At 43.6% G+C, this 20,670-nt stretch overlaps 1 protein-coding gene across 2 annotated transcripts; it reads right to left on the minus strand.

The window, feature by feature from the left end:
- Window positions 1-15,093: 15,093 nt before the first annotated feature.
- On the minus strand, window positions 15,094-20,420 carry LOC109908748 (tubulin beta-5 chain). Of its 2 annotated transcripts, none has more exons than XM_031796856.1 (4): window positions 20,174-20,420; window positions 18,501-18,609; window positions 17,808-17,924; window positions 15,094-17,097 (listed from the first exon to the last, which is right to left on the minus strand). In XM_031796856.1, the coding sequence occupies exons 3-4, from the start codon at window positions 17,866-17,868 to the stop codon at window positions 16,034-16,036; spliced, it is 1,125 nt and encodes a 374-aa protein (XP_031652716.1). In that variant the 5' UTR covers window positions 17,869-17,924; window positions 18,501-18,609; window positions 20,174-20,420; the 3' UTR covers window positions 15,094-16,033. The 2 variants fall into 2 exon arrangements, with proteins under 2 accessions (XP_031652716.1, XP_020363013.2); XM_020507424.2 differs by lacking the exon at window positions 20,174-20,420 and adding an exon at window positions 19,122-19,536.
- Window positions 20,421-20,670: the final 250 nt, after the last annotated feature.

The raw sequence follows: 20,670 nt of genomic DNA on the forward strand, positions 1-20,670 counted from the left end.
AACCTACGAAAAAACCCCAATACAAAAACACACCACAAAATAAACCCATGTCACACCCTGGCCTGGCCAAATAAATAAAGAAAACACAAAATACTAAGACCAGGGCATGACATGGGGAGGACAGCTCATAATAATGGCTGGAACGGAGTTAATGGAATGGCATCAAACACATGGAAACCACGTATTTGATGTATTTGATAAAATTCCACTAATTATGCTCCAGCCGTTACCATGAGCCCGTCCTCCCAAATTAAGGTGCCACCAACCTCCTGTGGAGTTCATCTGACTTCTATTCATCTTTATCTATTACTTGATAGCTATTAATTAATCTATTGAAGCTAGAATCCTTAGTTGGACATACAAATGAATAAAGAGTGTAGCTTATAACTCAAGAGCTTAGTTCTGTCACACCCTGATCTGTTTCACCTGTCTTTGTGCTAGTCTCCACCCCCTACAGGTGTTGCCTATCTTCCTCATTATCCCCAGTGTATTTCTACCTGTGTTCTCTGTTTGTCTGTTGCCTGTTCAAATCAAATCAAAGTTTATTTGTCACGTGCGCCGAATACAACAGTGAAATGCTTACTTACAGGCTCTAACCAATAGTGCAAAAAAATGTGTTAGTTGAACAATAGGTAAGTAAAGAAAGAAAAACAACAGTAAAAAAACAGGCTATAAACAGTAGCGATGCTATAAAAGTAACGAGGCTACATACAGACACCGGTTAGTCAGGCTGATTGAGGTAGTATGTACATGTAGATATGGTTAAAGTGACTATGCATATATGATGAGCAGAGAGTAGCAGTAGCGTAAAAGAGGGGTGGTGGCAGGTGGGACACAATGCAGATAGCCTGGTTAGCCATTGTGCAGGAGCACAGGTTGGTCGGTCCAATTGAGGTAGTATGTACATGAATGTATCGTTAAAGTGACTATGCATATATGAGAAACCGAGAGTAGCAGCAGCGTAAAAATAGGGTGTTGGGGGGGGGGGGGGGCACACAATGCAAATAGTCTGGGTAGCCATTTGATTACCTGTTCAGGAGTCTTATGGCTTGTGGGTAAAAACTGTTGAGAAGCCTTTTTGTCCTAGATTTGGCACTCCAGTACCACTTGCCATTCGGTAGCAGAGAGAACTGTCTATGACTGGGGTGGCTGGGGTCTTTGACAATGTTTAGGGCCTCCCTCTGACACCACCTAGTGTAGAGGTCCTGGATGGCAGGCAGCTTAGCCCCAGTGATGTACTGGGCGGCACGCACTACCCCCTGTGGTGCCTTGCTGTCAGAGGCCGAGCAATTGCCGTACCAGGCAGTGATGCAACCAGTCAGGATAATCTCGTTGTTGCAGCTGTAGAACCTTTCGGGGATCTCGAAATGCAATAAAATGCAAATTACTTACTTAAAAATCATACAATGTGATTTTCTGGATTTTTGTTGTAGATTCCATCTCTCACAGTTGAAGTGTACCTATGATAAAAATTACAGACCTCTACATGTTTTGTATGTAGGAAAACTGGCAGTGTATCAAATACTTGTTCTCCCCACTGTAAGTGTTCCTTTTACTCAGGTGGGAAAGGGCAGTGTGGAGTGCAATAGAGATTGCATCATCTGTGGATCTGTTTGGGCGGTATGCAAATTGGAGTGGGTCTAGGGTTTCTGGGATAATGGTGTTGATGTGAGCCCTTACCAACCTTTCAAAGCACTTCATGGCTACGGACGTGAGTGCTACGGGTCTGTAGTAATTTGGCAGGTTGCATTTGTGTTCTTGGGCACAGGGACTATGGTGGTCTGCTTGAAACATGTTGGTATTAAAGACTCAATCAGGGACATGTTGTAAATGTCAGTGAAGACACCTGCCAGTTGGTCAGCACATGCCCGGAGCACACGTCCTGGTAATCCGTCTGGCCCCGCAGCCTTGTGTATGTTGACCTGTTTAAAGGTCTTACTCACGTCGGCAATGGAGAGCATGATCACACAGTCATCTGGAACATCTGATGCTCTCATGCATGCCTCAGTGTTGCTTGCCTCGAAGTGAGCAAAGAATTGATCAAGCTCTTCTGGTAGGCTCGTGTCACTGGGCAGCTCGCAGCTGTGCTTCCCTTTGTAGTCTGTAATAGTTTGCAAGCCCTGCCACATAAGACGAGCTTCGGAGCCTGTGTAGTATGATTCAATCTTAGCCCTGTATTGATGCTTTGCCTGTTTGATGGTTCGTCGCAGGGCATAGCAGGATTTCTTAAGCCTCCGCATAAGAGTCCCACACCTTGAAAGCGGCAGCTCTACCCTTTAGCTCAGTACAAATGTTGCCTGTAATCCATGGCTTCTGGTTGGGGTATGTACGCACGGTCACTGTGAGGACGACGTCCTCGATGCACTTATTGATAAAGCCAATGACTGATGTGGTGTACTCCTCAATGCCATCGGAAAAATACAGGAAAATGTTCCAGTCTGTGATAGAAAAACAGTCCTGTAGTTTAGCATCTGCTTCATCTGACCACTTTTTTTTTATAGACCGAGTCACTGGTGTTTCCTGCTTTAATTTCTGCTTGTAAGCAGGAATCATGCTTGTAAGCATGTCGTCATTCAGCCACGATTCTGTGAAACATAGGATATTACAGTTTTTGATGTCCCTTTTGTAGGATATTCGTGATCGTATCTCGTCTAATTTATTGTCCAATGATTGCACGTTGGCGAGTAGTATTGACGGTAATGGCAGCTTTCCCAGTCACCTTCTCCAGGTCCTGACCAGGCATCCAGCTCTTTGTCCTCTGTACCTGCGTCGCTTCCTCTTGCAAATAACGGGGATGTCAGTCCTGTGGGGTGTTTGGAGAATGTCTTGTGTGTCTTTGTTGTAGAAAAAAATAATTGTCTAATCCGAGGTGAGTGATCGCTGTCTTGATTTCCAGAAGCTCTTTTTTTGCCGTAAGAAACATTATGTACAAAATAAGTTACAAATAAAGTGAAAAAATCACATAATAGCACAATTGGTTGGGAGCCCGTAAAACTGCTGCCATTTCCTCCAGCGCCGTCTTGTCTTGTCAGGTCTTACCAGTATGGTTTCCCATCTCCTTGCTTTCTCAAGTTCTGTTTCCCCGGTTCTGACCATTCTGCCTGCCATGACTCCTAGCCTGCCTGCCGTTCTATACCTGCCTGACTCTGATCCGTTTACAAACCTCGGCTTGTCTTGACCCCGAGCATGCCTGCTGTTCTGTACCTTATTGACTTTGCCCTGGTTACGGTCAATGTAAACAACAACACTGTATAGATTCAAAACACGGATAAAACTATAATGTTGATATCATGGATGGTCCCTCCTTGCATCCATAGCTCTGCCTATGAATGTGACAGTGGTTAAATATCTCTCAGCTGTTTACCAAAACAGAGGTGGGGATCCGAATGTGTTATTGTTCCAACTACGGATTCTCACTTTAATGCCAAGATAAGGTGATATTTCTCAATTTCTACTTTAGATTTAGGGTTAGTTATGTGAGCTAGCCACAACAACAATAGTGTTTGTTGGCTTATCAATGAGCTGCTGTTACTGTAAATTGTTAGCTGCTAACGGATATATCCCAGCTAATCATTGGTAATCTTATTCAATTATGGCATACAGCAAAAACAACCGTATCTATGGCTAGACTAGAGATATGCCCCTTGGTATAATCTTTCACTGTTTACAGCAGGTCTCCAGCTATTCACAAAGATACTCTCGAGGAGGAATCAGAACTGCTCTGCATCAGCCTGATAGGGTACCATGGGTGCGTCCAGAAATTGAATGAAATACCCAACCAATTCCTCGAGTGATAAACAGTGTTAATTTTGGCAGCCATTTTAAATGACATTTTAGTAATTTCATCCTTCATAGTTTTAGATATTACCAGTTGACTAAAACTCTGGATAATTTTAGTCTAGTGTTAAGTCATAGTCATTTTAGTCACGTTTTAATTTTCATTAAATAATTCATATTTACCTCTAACTTCCATCATGTGAACATTAAGATAACCTTGTCCAACTAGGCCTACTATCCCCTCATATAGTGGGCAACATCGCTATTGTGGCAGATTGTGAACAATGCCATTGCCAGAAATGATTATCCATATAGACTACAGAGCCTTGGTTTCAAGTTAAACAATGTAGGCCTACAGCTCTGATTTTCTCCCCATTATAATCTGGTGATGCAGGTTAATAATAGGGATTCCCTTAGAAATTGGATAATCTGAGCTTTCCAACAATCCCTGAATGATTTCCAATCCCCCATACATTTTTTATATGCATGTACTGTATAGTATATATATTTCCACTAACCCTAGCATCCCTCCCCTAATTGGAGTAAATTAATGGACAACTCATAGGTGTCTACTTCCAGCTTATTCATATTATATACAATTTACAGACACGGTATAGGTTACAGTAGTTATCTTGTTGTTTTTAGTCCCATTCTTCAGCTCCACTCAACCCCTCCCATCTATCTATGAACACAATCCAGTTTGTATTTGTATTTGCCATCTATTTTTCAATTGTGCTGTGATGTTTCACAAAAGTTCTGAACCTGTCTATTCTCATAGGTTCCTCAGATTGTAAATTAAAGATAAACATTTTCGCTAAGAGTGTTATTATTTTATTAATGGATTGACTATGACTTCTTAAATAACCCAGCAGTGATATTTGCAGAGTTAACTCCAGGTAAATGTTCCAATTCTTCAGACATTCCTGGACTTAGGACCAAAAACAAGCTAAACATGAAACGTCCTCTCACTGTCAACTGCATTTATTTTCAGCAAACTTAACATGTGTAAATATTTGTATGAACATAACAAGATTCAACAACTGAGACATAAACTGAACAATTTCCACAGACATGTGACTAACAGAAATTGAATTGTGTGTCCCTGAACAAAGGGGGGTCAAAATCAAAAGTAACAGTCAGTATCTGGTGAGGCCACCAGTAGCATTAAGTACTGCAGTGCATCTCCTCATCATGGACTGCACCAGATTTATCAGTTCTTGGAGTGAGATGTTACCCCACTTTTCCACCAAGGCACCTGCAAGTTCCCAGACATTTCTGGGGGCAATGGCTCGAGCCCTCGACCCTCCTATCCAACAGGTCCCAGATGTGCTCAATGGGATTGAGATGGCCAAGGCAGAACACTGACATTCCTGTCTTGCAGGAAATCACGCACAGAACGAGCAGTATGGCTGGTGGCAGTACGAGCAGTATGGCTGGTGGCATTGTCATGCTGGAGGGTCTACCCTGCAGGAAGGGTAACACATGAGGGAGGAGGATGTCTTCCCTGTAACGCACAGCGTTGTGATTGTCTGCAATGACAACAAGCTCAGTCCGATGATACTGTGACACACCGCCCCAGACCATGACAGACCCTCCACCTCCAAATCGATCCCGCTCCAGAGTACAGGCCTCAGTGTAACGCTCATTCCTTCATAAATAAACGCGAATCCGACAATCACCCCTGGTGAGACAAAACCGCGACTTGTCAGTGAAAAGCACTTTTTGCCAGTCCTCTCTGGTCCAGCGACAGTGGGTTTGTGCCCATAGGCGACGTGTTGCCGGTGATGTCTGGTGAGGACCTGCCTTCCGACAGACCTGCAAGCCCTCAGTCCAGCCTCTCTCAGCCTATTACAGACAGTCTGAGCACTGATGGGGGGATTGTCTGTTCCTGGGGTATCTCGGGCAGTTGTTGTTGCCATCCTGTACCTGTCCCGCAGGTGTGATGTTCGGATGTACCGATCCTGTGCAGGTGTTGTTACACGTGGTCTGCCACTGCGAGGACGATCAGCTGTCTGTCCGTCTCCCTGTAGCGCTGTCTTAGGCGTCTCACAGTACGGACATTGAAATGTATTGCCCTGGCCACATCTGCAGTCCTCATGCCTCCTTGCAGTATACCTAAGGCACATTCACGCAGATGAGCAGGGATCCTGGGCATCTTTCTTTTGGTGTTTTTCAGAGTTCGTAGAAAAGCCTCTTTAGTTTCCACATTTTGTTACGTTACAGCCTTATTCTAAAATGTATTAAATTAATTGTTTTCCTCATCAGTCTACTCACATTACCCCATAATGATAAAGCAAAAAAATGTTTTAGAAATATGATTTTGTAAAGGCACACACCTGTCTATATAAGGTCCCTCAGTTGACAGTGCATGACAGTGCATGTCAGTGCAAAAACCAAGGCATGAGACAGATTGTGTCAAGGCACAGATCTGGGGAAGGTTACCAAGACATTTCTGCAGCATTGAATGTCCCCCAAAACACAGTGGCCTCCATCATTCTTAAACGGAAGAAGTTTGGAACCCCCAAGGCTCTTCCTAGAGCTGGCAGCCCGACACAATCCTGTTTTGGAGCTCTACACACAATTCTTTGTCCTCATGGCTCTGTTTTTGCTCTGACATGCACGGGACCATATACAGACAGGTCTGTGCCTTTTCAAATCATGTCCAATCAATTGAATTTACCACAGGTGGGCGGACACCAATGAAGTTGTAGAAACATGTCAAGGATGATTAATGGAAACAGGATGCGCCTGAGCTCAATTTCGAGTCTCATAGCAAAGGGTCTGAATATTTATGCAGATAAGCTATTTCTGTTTTTATACATTTGCAAAAAAAAAAATCTAAAAACCTGTTTTCGCTTTGTCATTATGGGGTATTGTGTGTAGATTGCAGAGAATGTTTTCTTAAATTCATTTTAGAATAAGGCTGTAACGTAACAAAATGTGGAAAAATTCAAGGGGTCTGTTGATGTTAAGCCTTCCCACCGTTGAATTTCCTCTCCCTGATGGATGAGCATTCTGAGTAGGCCTTGAAAGAGCGTCTTTCCTGTGGTCACAGTCTGTTGAGATTCACAGTGGTTTGTTTAAACCTTGACACAAAGGCAACATTCAAAGGACATTGTGAATGGAATGGAACATTTACGGTTACAACTTGCAGACTTGTTTACGTGCTGCTGTGCGTTTTGTTGCCAACCTTACTTTGCTACCTGACAACTTTAGGGTTTTTACTTTTTAATTACCATTTATATTTTTAGTTTTTCCCTCACTCAACTTTTTTAATTCAACTTTTTCACTCTGGACGTTTTAGCTGGACATGGTTCGTCAGGACCTCCACCAGCTGAAGCTAAGTAGTAACATTAACATGATGCCTTTTAACTGCAGTCGCAGTACTCATAATATACAGGAGAACGATCACTTTACGGCGAGGATAGATGTTCTGCAAGCCCAGCTTCAGACGCAATCGTTGGGCAAGGGTAATTTCAGTGTAGGGAAGGATGAAACAGCGTCTGTGCCACCAGTAAGTACAGATAGTAACGTTAGTATAAATCCCCTCGCACGGTCCCCGCAGCCGGACAACTTTCTCATGGCTTCTGGAGGGAAATGCTGTACCGGTGTTGCTCATTCAGCCGACAAACTTTCAACCGGTTTTCCCCATTAAGCAGCAAATCGGAGTCAGAGGCCGAGCCTTCTCTGGTCTCTACTCCTCACGTTACGGGGTCTGAGACGCCGAAGCTTCCCACCGTTAGCTCTGACAAATTGAAAACCCTAGTCATTGGCGACTCCATTACCGATAGAATTAGACTTAAAACAAATCATCCAGCACTGTTTACCAGGGGGCAGGGCTACCGACGTTAAGGATAATCTGAAGATGGTGCTGGCTAAATCTTGTTGTTATCCACGATGGCACCAACGATGTTAGGGTGAAACAGCCAGAGGTCACCAAGCGCAACATAGCTTCAGCGTGTAAATCGGCTAGAAAGATGTGTCGGCATCGAGTAATTGTCTCTGGCCCCCTCCCAGTTAGGGGGAGTGATGAGCTCTACAGCAGAGTCTCACAACTCAATCGCTGGTTGAAAACTGTTTTCTGCCCCTCCCAAAAGATAGAATTTGTAGATAATTGGCCTTCTTTCTGGGACTCACCCACAAACAGGACCAAGCCTGGCCTGTTGAGGAGTGACGGACTCCATCCTAGCTGGAGGGGTGCTCTCAGCTTATCTACGAACATAGACAGGGCTCTAACTCCCCTAGCTCAACAATGAAATAGGGTGCAGGCCAGGCAGCAGGCTGTTATCCTGTCAGTGTAGTCAGCTCAGCTATCGCCATTGAGACCATGTCTGTGCCTCGACCTAGGTTGGGCAAAACTAAACATGGCGGTGTTCGCCTGAGCGATCTCACTAGAATAAAGACCTCCTCCATTCCTGCCATTTATTGAAAGAGATCGTGATACCTCACATCTCAAAATAGAGCTACTTAATGTTAGATCCCTCACTTCAAAGGCAGTTATAGTCAATGAACTAATCACTGATCATAATCTTGATGTGATTGGCCTAACTGAAACATGGCTTAAGCCTGATGAATTTACTGTGTTAAATGAGGCCTCACCTCCTGGTTACACGAGTGACCATATACCAATGCATCCCGCAAAGGCGGAGGTGTTGCTAACATCTACGATAGCAAATTTCAATTTACAAAACAAACCCAGACGTTTGCAGCCTACTCAATCACTTTTTATAGCTACAGTTTACAGGCCTCCTGGGTCATATACAGCGTTCCTCACTGAGTTCCCTGAATTCCTATCGGACCTTGTAGTCATAGCAGATAATATTCAAATTTTTGGTGACTTTAATATTCACAGGAAAAGTCCACAGACCCACTCCAAAAGGCTTTCGGAGCCATCATCGACTCAGTGGATTTTGTCCAACATGTCTCTGGACCTACTCACTGCCACAGTCATACTCTGGACCTAGTTTTGTCCCATGGAATAAATGTTGTGGATCTTAATGTTTTTCCTATAATCCTGGACCATCGGACCAACGTTTTATTACATTTGCAATCTCAACAAATAATCTGCTCAGACCCCAACCAAGGAGCAACAAAAGTCGTGCTATAAATTCTCAGACAACCCTAGCTTGGAAAGACAGTCCCATGCAGTATCGAAGAGCCCTCACTGCTGCTCGATTATCCTATTTTTCCAACGTAATTGAGGAATAAATAAATAAATTTATTTTTGATACTGTCACAAAGCTAACTAAAAAGCAACATTCCCCAAGAGAGGATGGCTTTCACTTCAGCAGTAATAAATTCATGAACTTCTTGACTAAATGATCATAATCATTAGAATGCAAATTACGGACTCCACTTTAAATCTGCGTATTCCTCCAATGCTCAGTTGTCCTGAGTCTGCACAACTCTGCCAGGACCTAGGATCAAGGGAGACACTCAAGGTGTTTTAGTACTATATCTCTTGACACAATGATGAAAATAATCATTCCTCTAAACCTTCAACCTGCATTCTGGACCCTATTCCAACGAAACTACTGAAATAGCTGATTCCTGTGCTTGGCCCTCCTATGTTGAACATAATAAACGGCTCTCTATCCACCGGATGTGTACCAAACTCACTAAAAGTGGCAGTAATAAAGCCTCTCTTGAAAAAGGCAAACCTTGACCCAGAAAATATAAAAAAAAATCAGCCTATATCAAATCTTCCATTCCTCTCAAAAATGTGAGAAAAAGCTGTTGCACATCAACTCGCTGCCTTCCTGAAGACAAACAATGTATATGAAACGCTTCAGTCTGGTTTTAGACCCCATCATAGCACTGAGACTGCACTTGTGAAGGTGGTAAATGACCTTTTAATGGCGTCAGACCGAGGCTCTGCATCTGTCCTCGTGCTTTTAGACCTTAGTGCTGCTTTTGATACCATTGATCACCACATTATTTTGGAGAGATGGAAACCCAAATTGGTCTACATGGACAAGTTCTGGCCTGGTTTAGATCTTATCTGTTGGAAAGATATCAGTTTGTCTCTGTGAATAGTTTGTCCTCTGACAAATCCACTGTAAATTTCGGTGTCCCTCAAGGTTCCATTTTAGGACCACTATTGTTTTCACTATATATTTGACCTCTTGGGGATGTCATTCGAAAACATAATGTTAACTTTCACTGCTATGCAGATGACACAGCTGTACATTTCAATGAAACATAGTGAAGCCCCAAAATTGCCCTCGCTAGAAGCCTGTGTTTCAGACATAAGGAAGTGGATGGCTGCAAACGTTCTACTTTTAAACTTGCACAAAACAGAGATGCTTGTTCTAGGTCCCACGAAACAAAGAGATCTTCTGTTGAATCTGACAATTAATCTTGATGGTTGTACAGTCGTCTCAAATAAACCTGTGAAGGACCTCGGCGTTAATCTGGACCCTGATCTCTCTTTTGACGAACATATCAAGACATTTCAAGGAAAGCTTTTTTCCATCGAACAAACATTGCAAAAATCAGAAACTTTCTGTCCAAAGATTATGAAGAAAAATGAATCCATGCTTTTGTTACTTCTAAATTAGACTACTGCAATGCTCTACTTTCCGGCTACCTAAATAAAGCACTAAATAAACTTCAGTTAGTGCTAAATACGGCTGCTGAAATCCTGACTAGAACCCGCAAATTTGATCATATTACTCCAGTGCTAGCCTCCCTACACTGGCTTCCTGTTGAGGCAAGAGCTGATTTCAAGGTTTTACTGCTAACCTACATTACATGGGCTTGCTCCTACCTATCTTTCTGATTTGGTCCTGCCATACATACCTATACGTACACTACGGTCACAAGACGCAGGCCTCCTAATTATCCCTAGAATTCTAAGCAAACAGCTGGAGGCAGTGCTTTCTCCTATAGAGCTCCATTTTTATGGAATGGTCTGTCTACCCATGTGAGAGACACAGACTCGGTCTCAACTTTTAAGTCTTTACTGAAGACTCATCTTCAGTAGGTCATATGATTGAGTGTAGTCTGGCCCAGGAGTGTGAAGGTGAACGGAAAGGCTCTGGAGCAACGAACCGCCCTTGCTGTCTCTGCCTGGCCGGTTCCCCGCTCTCCACTGGGATTCTCTGCCTCTAACCCTATTACAGGGGCTGAGTCACTGGCTTACTGGTGCTCTTCCATGACATCCCTAGGAGAGGTGAGTCACTTGAGTGGGTTGAGTCACTGACGTGATCTTCCTGTCTGGGTTGGCGCCCCCTGTTGGGTTGTGCCATGGCAGAGATCTTTGTGTGCAATACTTGGCCTTGTCTCAGGATGGTAAGTTGGTGGATGAAGATATCCCTCTAGTGGTGTGGGGGCTGTGCTTTGGCAAAGTGCGTGGGGTTATATCCTGCCTGTTTGGCCCTGTCCAGGGGTATCATCAGATGTGGCCATAGAGTCTCCTGACCCCTCCTGTCTCAGCCTCCAGTATTAATGCTGCAGTAGTTTGTGTGTCGGTGGGCTAGGGTCAGTCTGTTATATCTGGAGTATTTCTCCTGTCTTATCCGGTGTCCTGTGTGAATTTAAGTATGCTCTCTCTAATTCTCTCTTTCTCTCTCTCGGAGGACCTGAGCCCTAGGATCATGCCTCAGGACTACCTGGCTGTCCCCAGTCCACCTGGCCGTGCTGCTGCTCCAGTTTCAACTGTTCTGCCTGCGGCTATGGAACCCTGACCTGTTCACCGGACATGCTACCTGTCCCAGACCTACTGTTTTCAACTCTCTAGAGACAGCAGGAGTGGTAGAGATACTCTGAATGATCGGCTATGAAAAGCCAACTGACATTTACTCCTGAGGTGCTGACTTGTTGCACCCTCGACAACTACTGTGATTATTATTACTTGACCATGCTGGTCATTTATGAACATTTGAACATCTTGGCCATGTTCTGTTATAATCTCCACCCGGCGCAGCCAGAAGAGGACTGGCCACCCCACATAGCCTGGTTCCTCTCTAGGTTTCTTCGTAAGTTTTGGCCTTTCCAGTGAGTTTTTCCTAGCCACCGTGCTTCTACACCTGCATTGATTGTTGTTTGGGGTTTTAGGCTTGGTTTCTGTACAGTACTTTGATAAATCAGCTGATGTAAGAAGCTATATAAAGCTATATAAATCAATTTGATTAGGTCTGAATACTTTCAGTATCAGCTAACCACAACATATGTTATAGCTATCTGTCATGTCTGAGCAGCATTATTACGCTAGATTCTAGTTCTGGGCTTCAGAGATGACGTCAATTGTTGTAATCTTCCTCTGCCCAGGACTGCACAGCTCCATATACATTAGAAGCACAGACACATACACACACAGACACAGACTTGGCTCAAAAAAGCATATCCACTTCCTACTCATGACCTGGCATTTGGGTTGTGTTTCTGACCCATAGAGAATGATACAGGCAATAGTGTTCAAAAACCTGTTGTACACTGAACAAAAATCTACATGCTACATGCAAGAATTTCAGGCTGTTGATTGTGGCCTGTGGAATGTTGTCCCATCCTCTTCAATGGCTGTGTGAAGTTGCTGGATATTGGCGGGAACTGGATCGCACTGTCGTACACGTCGATCCAGAACATCCCAAAGAGGCTCAATAGGTGGTGACATGTCTGGTGAGTATGCAGGCCATGAAGGAACTGGGACATTTTCAGCTTCCAGGAATTGTGTGCAGATCCTTGCGACATGTGGCTGTGCGTTATCATGCTGAAACATGAGGTGATGGCGGCGGATTAATGGCATGGCAATGGGCCTCAGGATCTCGTCACGGTGTCGCTGTACATTTAAATTGCCATCGATAAAATGCAATTGTGTACGTTGTCTGTAGCTTACTCTGTTCACAATGTTGACATCAGCAAACCGCTTGCCCACCCAACGCCATACATGCTATCTGCCATCTGCTCGGTGCAGTTGAAACTGGGATTCATCCATGAAGACCACACTTCTCCAGCTTGCCAGTGACATTTGCCCATTGAAGTCAGTTACAACGCTGAACTGCAGTCATGTCAAAACTCTGGTGAGAACAACGAGCATGCAGATGAGCTTCCCCGCGACGGTTTCTGACAGTTTGTGCAGGTGGAGAAAACCCCCAGTTTATCAGCTATCCTGGTGGCTGGTCTCAGACGATCACGCAGGTGAAGAAGCAGGATTTGGAGATCCTGGGCGGGCGCTGTTACCGTTGTGAGGCCGGATGGACATACGGTCAAATTCTCTAAAACGACGCTGGGAGGCGGCTTATGGTAGAGAAATTAACATTAAATACTCTGGCAACAGCTCTGATGGACATTCTTGCAGTCAGCATGCCAATTGCTCACTCCCTCAAAACTTGAGACAAAACTGCACATTTTAGAGTTGCCCTTTATTGTCCCCTGCACAAGGTGCACCTGTGTAATGATCATGCTGTTTAATCAGCTTCTTGATATGCCACACCTGTCAGGTGGATGGATTATCTTGGCAAAAGAGAAATGCTCACTGACAGGGATGCACAGACTTTGAAAGAAATAAGCTTTTACTGCATACGGAAGATTTGTGGGATCTTTTATTTCAGCTCATGAAACATGGGACCTTACATGTTGCTTTTATATTTTTTGTTCAGTATAGCGTTGGGCAGCACTATTGAGGAATTTCACTATTTTTAAGTAGTCAACTTGGTTGGACTTCCTATGGGTTAAGGATGGACCACATAATTCCATCTAGGTCATCAGGAGGGATCAGCCAATGAATTATATGAGCAAATATTCCATAACTGCAGGTGTCAGTAAATCGTCAACCCTGGCTTCATACTGGTTCAAACAACACTCCAGATGGCAATAGGTCTAAGCATCCTTTCTGTTTGTTTATCATCTCGTAAAAGTAGTTGAATAAAATTGACTACTTTTAAATGGAGATTGCCTCAATCGAGTTGCCCATGCTCTTACAGACGCCATAATTGGACAGATATGATGTTGTGCCTTCTAACTATCTCTACGGTGTGACCCTTGTAACCACTTTTAAGGTTTGTGAGGTGAAGGGGTGGGGGGGGGTTATAAACAAGTATGTATAATTGTTTTTTACAGTATCCTTAAGTTATTTGTTCACTATTTAACCACAAGAGCGCACCATGCACATATCTCCCTAATGCAGTACCAATGTGCACCTTCCATTCATCTCCATTAAGTACACTAAGTCACTCGTCCCCTTGTTTGGCAATATTTCATAACCCAGTCTGAGAGCCAGTGCACAGTCCTCCTTAAATAGGCAGTGGGGTTCTGTAAGACTGTAGAGCGACATGGGAGTGTTTCATGTGTTCTTCAACAGCTGCATGTGCTGTCTCTTGTGGTTAAGTCACACAATTTTTTCCAATTGTAGGGAAACGTTTATTCATGTTTGATTCACCAACTATTCAGACTGAAGTTCTCTGCCGTAGTTGCAATGTTTTGCTTACTTGCTAAAGCAAAAAATAATTGGCTCGTTGTTGGATGTGACATACTGCAATCCAGCATGTCTGGTTCTGGTTCTCATGCAAGAACAGCTTTTTAAAGAGTTAAATTGTCTTTATTTTTTTTTCATATATTAGTTTTGCTATCAAGGATCCATGTTGTCACTTTCTGAGGAAGTAAATATTTTACCAGGAAAAACACTTAACAGTATCTGCTAACACTTAAACAATCACTATTAACTATTGCCAAGATCATTGCTGGATAGATGTGCTCCCAGGGGTAAATTCCTTGGCTTTAGCTCAGTGAGATAACATTGCCTTCAAAGATGGGGGCTTTAAGCTGTTGTTCTTCAAGGTTCCATTCGCTGTTGGATACAGGACACAGTTAGCATGCATCAATATCAATATCAAAGGGTGATAAACAGCTGGCTCTTAATAATGTAATAATAATGTATTCATACAGTGCGCGTTCACACCCACCCACCCACCCACCCTGGAGTTGTTCTCGGGGTCTGTGACATGGTAATTTGAGTGGCATGACTCAGACACACTTAACCATTTCTGCAGCTGGCTTCCCAGCTGACTGGCCAGGCCAAGACCGTCTGTGACACCAGCTGTGAATACCACGCCAAGCCCTTCCAACCACTACGTCAATTTAACACACAGCCAGTACCAATTCACTTCCTACCCCTTCCCCTGATCTTATCACTTAGATGTTCGCAGATCTGAAGGATCTAGATAGGTTTAAGCTTCCACCATACAGAGCTCCAAATTGGTAGGGGCAAACGGCCTAGTGGGCTGGTATAGTGAAAGAGCCTTTACAATCAGATGCGGATCATGCTTCATCTTTTTCAAATCAGGGGGCAAGATTCCCTTCCAGTTTGTGAAGTTTATTGAAGTTGTTAAATGTGTACAGTTTTTCACACATAGGCTACTTGGGTATCTTTTTTTCACATCAATGCCTCTAATATTTAGCAGTGGACTGGGGCAGTTAGCTAGTACGTGAATTGCAGAAGACTCATTGAGGCCATGAATAGCTCTAAATAGTTCAGTAAGTGCAGACTGGGAGTCCCCCCCCCATTGTTAGCTCCACAGTTCTAATTAGAGAATGCCTTGCCCAGCAGTTGTTGTGATTTGCCCCCACCATAGGAGCATTGAGGCCTGTCTGTTGTGGTACTGAGGTGAATATGAACAAAGCACTTGGTTTGGGCAATGGCTGTTTCCCTTTCTTAATCCCCTAAATAGAAATGCGAGTTAATAAAGTCTAAACAAAATGGAGCGAGAATGATTAGCAAACTATTGACAATGCACTTTTCTGTATTTTCCATCATCATAGTCATACAATAGAATAACCTTTATTTATCCAAGAAGAGTCCCTTTGAGGTTTGTAACTTATTTTATGAGAGAGACGTACGTATGTAAGATGTAAATAGGAACATGTTATATTTCTAATGGGTATACAACCACAATAGTTGAAGCCAAAAGAAAGATGGATATGGGAAAGTTAATCAAGACAGTTTCATGTTTTGCCTTTGTTTTTGTCTTCCATCCCCTTTGAACGAGACGAGAGCAGAAGCTTTGCAAATCAGCCTCCCAATGTGTTAATCAAATACGCAGCAACCATCAAACATAACATGCCCACAACCAACATGAATTGAGAAAAGTACATACAGATTTGAAAATACACAACATATCACAAAGCACCCCCAGATGAAAACTTAACAGATTTGTTTCAAAGCCTTTATTTCCACCACTGCTTCCGTGACCTCCGGACATTAAAAAAATGTCACATTTCAAAACAGTACACTTCAAAACAAATTCTGTCCACATTCTCCTTACTCATTGAGCTCTTCTTCCTCATCGTCAAATGTCTCTTCCCCGTCATTGGCCGTGGCCTCCTGGTACTGTTGGTACTCAGACACTAGGTCGTTCATGTTGCTCTCTGCCTCAGTGAACTCCATCTCGTCCATGCCCTCCCCGGTGAACCAGTGCAGAAATGCCTTGCGGCGGAACATGGCCGAGAACTGCTCCGAGACGCGCTTGAACAGCTCCTGGATGGCTGTACTGTTGCCAATGAATGTGGAGGCCATCTTGAGGCCGCGGGGTGCGATGTCACACACGGCCACCTTGACGTTATTGGGGATCCACTCCACGAAGTAGCTGCTGTTCTTGTTCTGGATGGCCAGCATCTGCTCATCCACCTCCTTCATGGACATGGGCCCGCGGAATACAGTGGCCACGGTGAGGTAGCGGCCGTGATGTGGGTCGCACGCCGCCATCATGTTGCGGGCATCGAACATCTGTTGGGTGAGTTCCGGCACCGTCAGGGCGCGGTACTGCTGGCTCCCTCGGGCGGTTAGCGGTGCAAAGCCAGGCATGAAGAAGTGCAGGCGGGGGAAGGGCACCATGTTGACGGCCAGTTTGCGAAGGTCGGCGTTGAGCTGACCGGGGAACCGCAGTGAGGTGGTCACGCCGCTCATGGTGGCCGACACCAGGTGGTTGAGGTCTCCGTAAGTGGGCGTGGTCAGTTTCAGGGTACGGAAGCAGATGTCGTAGAGTGCCTCGTTGTCAATGCAGTATGTCTCGTCCGTGTTCTCCACCAGCTGGTGCACAGAGAGGGTGGCATTGTACGGTTCAACCACCGTATCCGACACCTTGGGAGAAGGCATGACGCTGAACGTGTTCATGATGCGGTCGGGGTACTCCTCGCGGATCTTGCTGATGAGCAGAGTGCCCATGCCCGAGCCTGTGCCCCCACCCAGGGAGTGGGTTAGCTGGAAGCCCTGGAGGCAGTCGCAGTTCTCGCACTCCTTCCTCACCACATCCAGCACAGAGTCTACTAGCTCTGCACCCTCAGTGTAGTGGCCCTTGGCCCAGTTGTTCCCTGCACCTGTCTGGCCTGCAAGGGCAGCAAAAACAAAAAGGGAGGAAAATTGTCAGTGAAATCATACACCCCCACCCCCCACTACCCCCAACACACGAGCCAATTGTGAGCCATTTATCATTCAGTCTAGTTTGAGGAGAGTGCACAAATGTGTGTGTGTGTGTGTGAGGTGAGGTGGGAGAGTCCATGTGTAACCCTGAGGAATCTGTCTCGTAGTATGTAAGGAAGTCAACTGTGACATAAAGTATCATCATAAATCAGACTTGGGATTTCCTTGACTTGAATTTTCGTTTTTCAATTGCAGAATTCGTTTTGATGTTTTCTGTTGTGTGCCCTAATGAAAACGGCCCTGGATGAAGACATCATATTATGATGTGTGTTGATTAGTTTTTAATGACAATCATATGTGTAGGTTAGAGTCATATCTTCGGTTTCTACCAGACACAACAAGTGATTGTCAATCTACCACAAGGACTGGCATGATATCTTTGGTTCATTATGTCTGTTGAGGATCCCAGTTTAACAGCCTTCACATATTCATGTTTTCCTCACACATTTCCCAGTCAAGCAAGTTTAAACAGTAATTTTGAATTAAAAAAAAAGCAATGTTTTGCTACAGAGAAAAAATATACCATATAACAAGATGTTATAAATGCTCATAGATACCAATAATATTGAATAATTATGCACTTGGCTTTAAATAATGTGCTACAATGTCCACTTACCGAAGATAAAGTTGTCAGGTCTGAATAGCTGTCTAAAGGTTCCTGACCGGACACTGTCCATGGTCCCAGGTTCCAAGTCCACAAGGACTGCTCTGGGAACATACTTGTGTGCTGCTGCTGCAAAAAAAAAAAAACAGACCCCCATACAGATGGGAATATATTTCACATTTACCTGAGTGCAGGGCATTGTACAGCGGTCTGTTTCACAAGCAAGGCTTTGTCAAGTAGGCCTACTTTGAACTATACCTAAAACACATTCCTTATTTTAGACCTTAGGAATTGCCAACAACATGATACAATGTTCCTTTTCATTCTCTCATTAGCATTGAATATTCCAGTCCTTAAAACTAACAATAACTTTGAAGGCTGAATGAAAACATCCCTTCTTTTTAAGGCCTCTATATACTGTATAAGGTGTGTACTGTAGATGCTTCAGAAATAATGTATGCTTGTCATGCTATATAAAGGGTGGCAAAAGGGGTTATGGCAATTTTGCAAAGCACCATATGTAAGGACCTGTAGTAGCCCATTACTTTTCTTATGAAGAATGCTATGAATGCTAAAAATTGGGACCAATATTGCTTTTGAGTGATGAGGAGAACCAATATTTATTTTGAGTGATGGCGAGGTAAGGTGAGTGTAACATCTTGGAAACATAATGATTAATTGAAGCACAGACACAGACTCACTTACAGGACGCTTCGTTGTAATACACATTAATCCTGTCGATTTGAAGTGATGAGTCACCCACATAGTTTCCTGCCGGATCGATTCCGTGTTCATCGCTGATAATTTCCCAAAACTGTCCCGAGTTATCAGAATGAAGAAGAAAACAGGATGTGCTTACAGTTAAATCTCCAATAAGTTATCAACACAGCATGAAAAAACAACGATTGAACATTGTGCGTCGTCGATCTTATTTGACAACTGAAGCGCGCTCAGCTGCTGAAATGGACACACACAGCTGGAATGTCATGCCACTCCCGTACAGCACGCTAGGGACCGTTATAAAGTTTATTATAGGCTAAACATAATTTGAATTAAGCAATGGCAAAATACATTTTCCAGAGTTAAAGTAGTTGGGCCTACAGCATGAATTTTGAATTGTTAGGCTACATACACCAGTACAATTAGCCTATAATTTGACACATACGCTTTAAAAAATGTTGGCGACCGCCAAACTAAGACGCATGAAACCCGTGTGCTGACTGCCTTATAAAGGTAAGCGTCCCCCTCACCCACAACACATCCAACATTCATTGTGTTGTTTTATTAAAATGATAAAGGCATTCAGTTTAAACGATCTTTACTTGCCTTGGTGCCAATCTGATTCCCACATTGTCCGGCTTGTATGTGAACTATTTCTCTCATTCTCGCAGTGTGCGCCCGGTTAAACTCAACTGATTTGTAAGAGCTCAATTCCGGTCTTCTACTCTGCTCAAAAGTACAAGAGAATGACATGCCAGCCGTGCAATAGAGTTCAGTATGGTCTCAGACTAGACGTAACATAGTAAGCGTAAATCCGGGACACTCAAATGTGACCGACCACCTTGATTCTGTCTTACTAGTAAGATTTGAAATTGTGTTTTTTTCATTGGATTAAAAGCAGAGATACAGAGCTACACAATGGTATATCATACACTGCCTTTGAGGAACAATGGGAAAGTAATTCTGCTTTGAAAGTTGATGAACTTGTAACCTTACATTTGAGAAAATAGCCTTTGAATGTTTTGGTACCTACTGGAGAGCTCTTTGTCTACACCCATTCAGCATCGTTCACACCCTCTTAAGCTTTAGCCCCACCAATCACTTTAAGGTTGATCAGAGCGTTCTGTCCTAAGTCAAGCACCCAAGCTAATTGGCTAACATTGTCTAGTTTGCTAGCTACCTCCAGACACAAATGAGAGAACAGCTCACTGACCATTTTACTCACCTTAGCAGAGCTTGTAAGGCTATTTTTATGTTATCCAGAGCGGTTGTGACTGCAACTGTGCTGCTGGCAACAATTGACACTTTTTTTTTTACCAACGTTTACCAACGTTTACTGAGTCTTTTGTTAAGACATGTAGCTAGCTAGCTCGGTAAACAATGAACCATAATCCCAACTCATGATGTTACTACCCTGCAGGAATCTGCAGGTAGCTATCCAACCAGGTTCAATGTTAGCCAGCCAACATTGGACTATATCTAGCAAAGCAAATGGCTCTGAGATTTGGATAATAAGATCATACACGTAACATTAGCTAGCAAGCCAGCCAACTAACGTTAGCTAGCTAACACTACACTTTAACTTGAAATGAAAACAACTTTCTGTCAAAATTAGAAACATGTAATATCTGAAAATGTAGCTAGATGGACAATCTTACCTGTGCTCTGAAATTGGAGTAGATAGACAGAGAAAATTCTCTGACATTCTATTGAAATGGATACTTGCATAGTGTAGTCTTTTCTTAAGACATGTAGCAAGCTAGCTAGCTGAACAATGAGACATAATTCCAACTCATGACATTTCTACCCTGCAGGAATCTGCAGGTAGCTAACCAACCAGGTTCAATTTTAGCTAGCTAACATTAGGCTATAACTAGAAAAGCAAATGGCTCTGAGATACGAATAATAAGATCATACACGTAGCTAGCTAGCTAACAGTACACTTTAACTCAGTCCACTTTAACTCCGAACTCATCTCTCGGCATGTCCAGCCCACTCATTATCTCAACCAGTCATGGCTAGTGGGAAGGTTTGCTCACATTTTCTGTGGCTAAACCAACTAGTCCCGTAATTTAACCAATTTATTCGTATTTACAGATGGCATACAAGTCTGTTATTAATGCACATGAAAGTTACATGTTCCAGAAGACATTTC

The sequence above is a fragment of the Oncorhynchus kisutch genome, linkage group LG18 (genome assembly GCF_002021735.2).
Source record: "Oncorhynchus kisutch isolate 150728-3 linkage group LG18, Okis_V2, whole genome shotgun sequence".
Classification (NCBI taxonomy): Eukaryota; Metazoa; Chordata; class Actinopteri; order Salmoniformes; family Salmonidae; genus Oncorhynchus; species Oncorhynchus kisutch.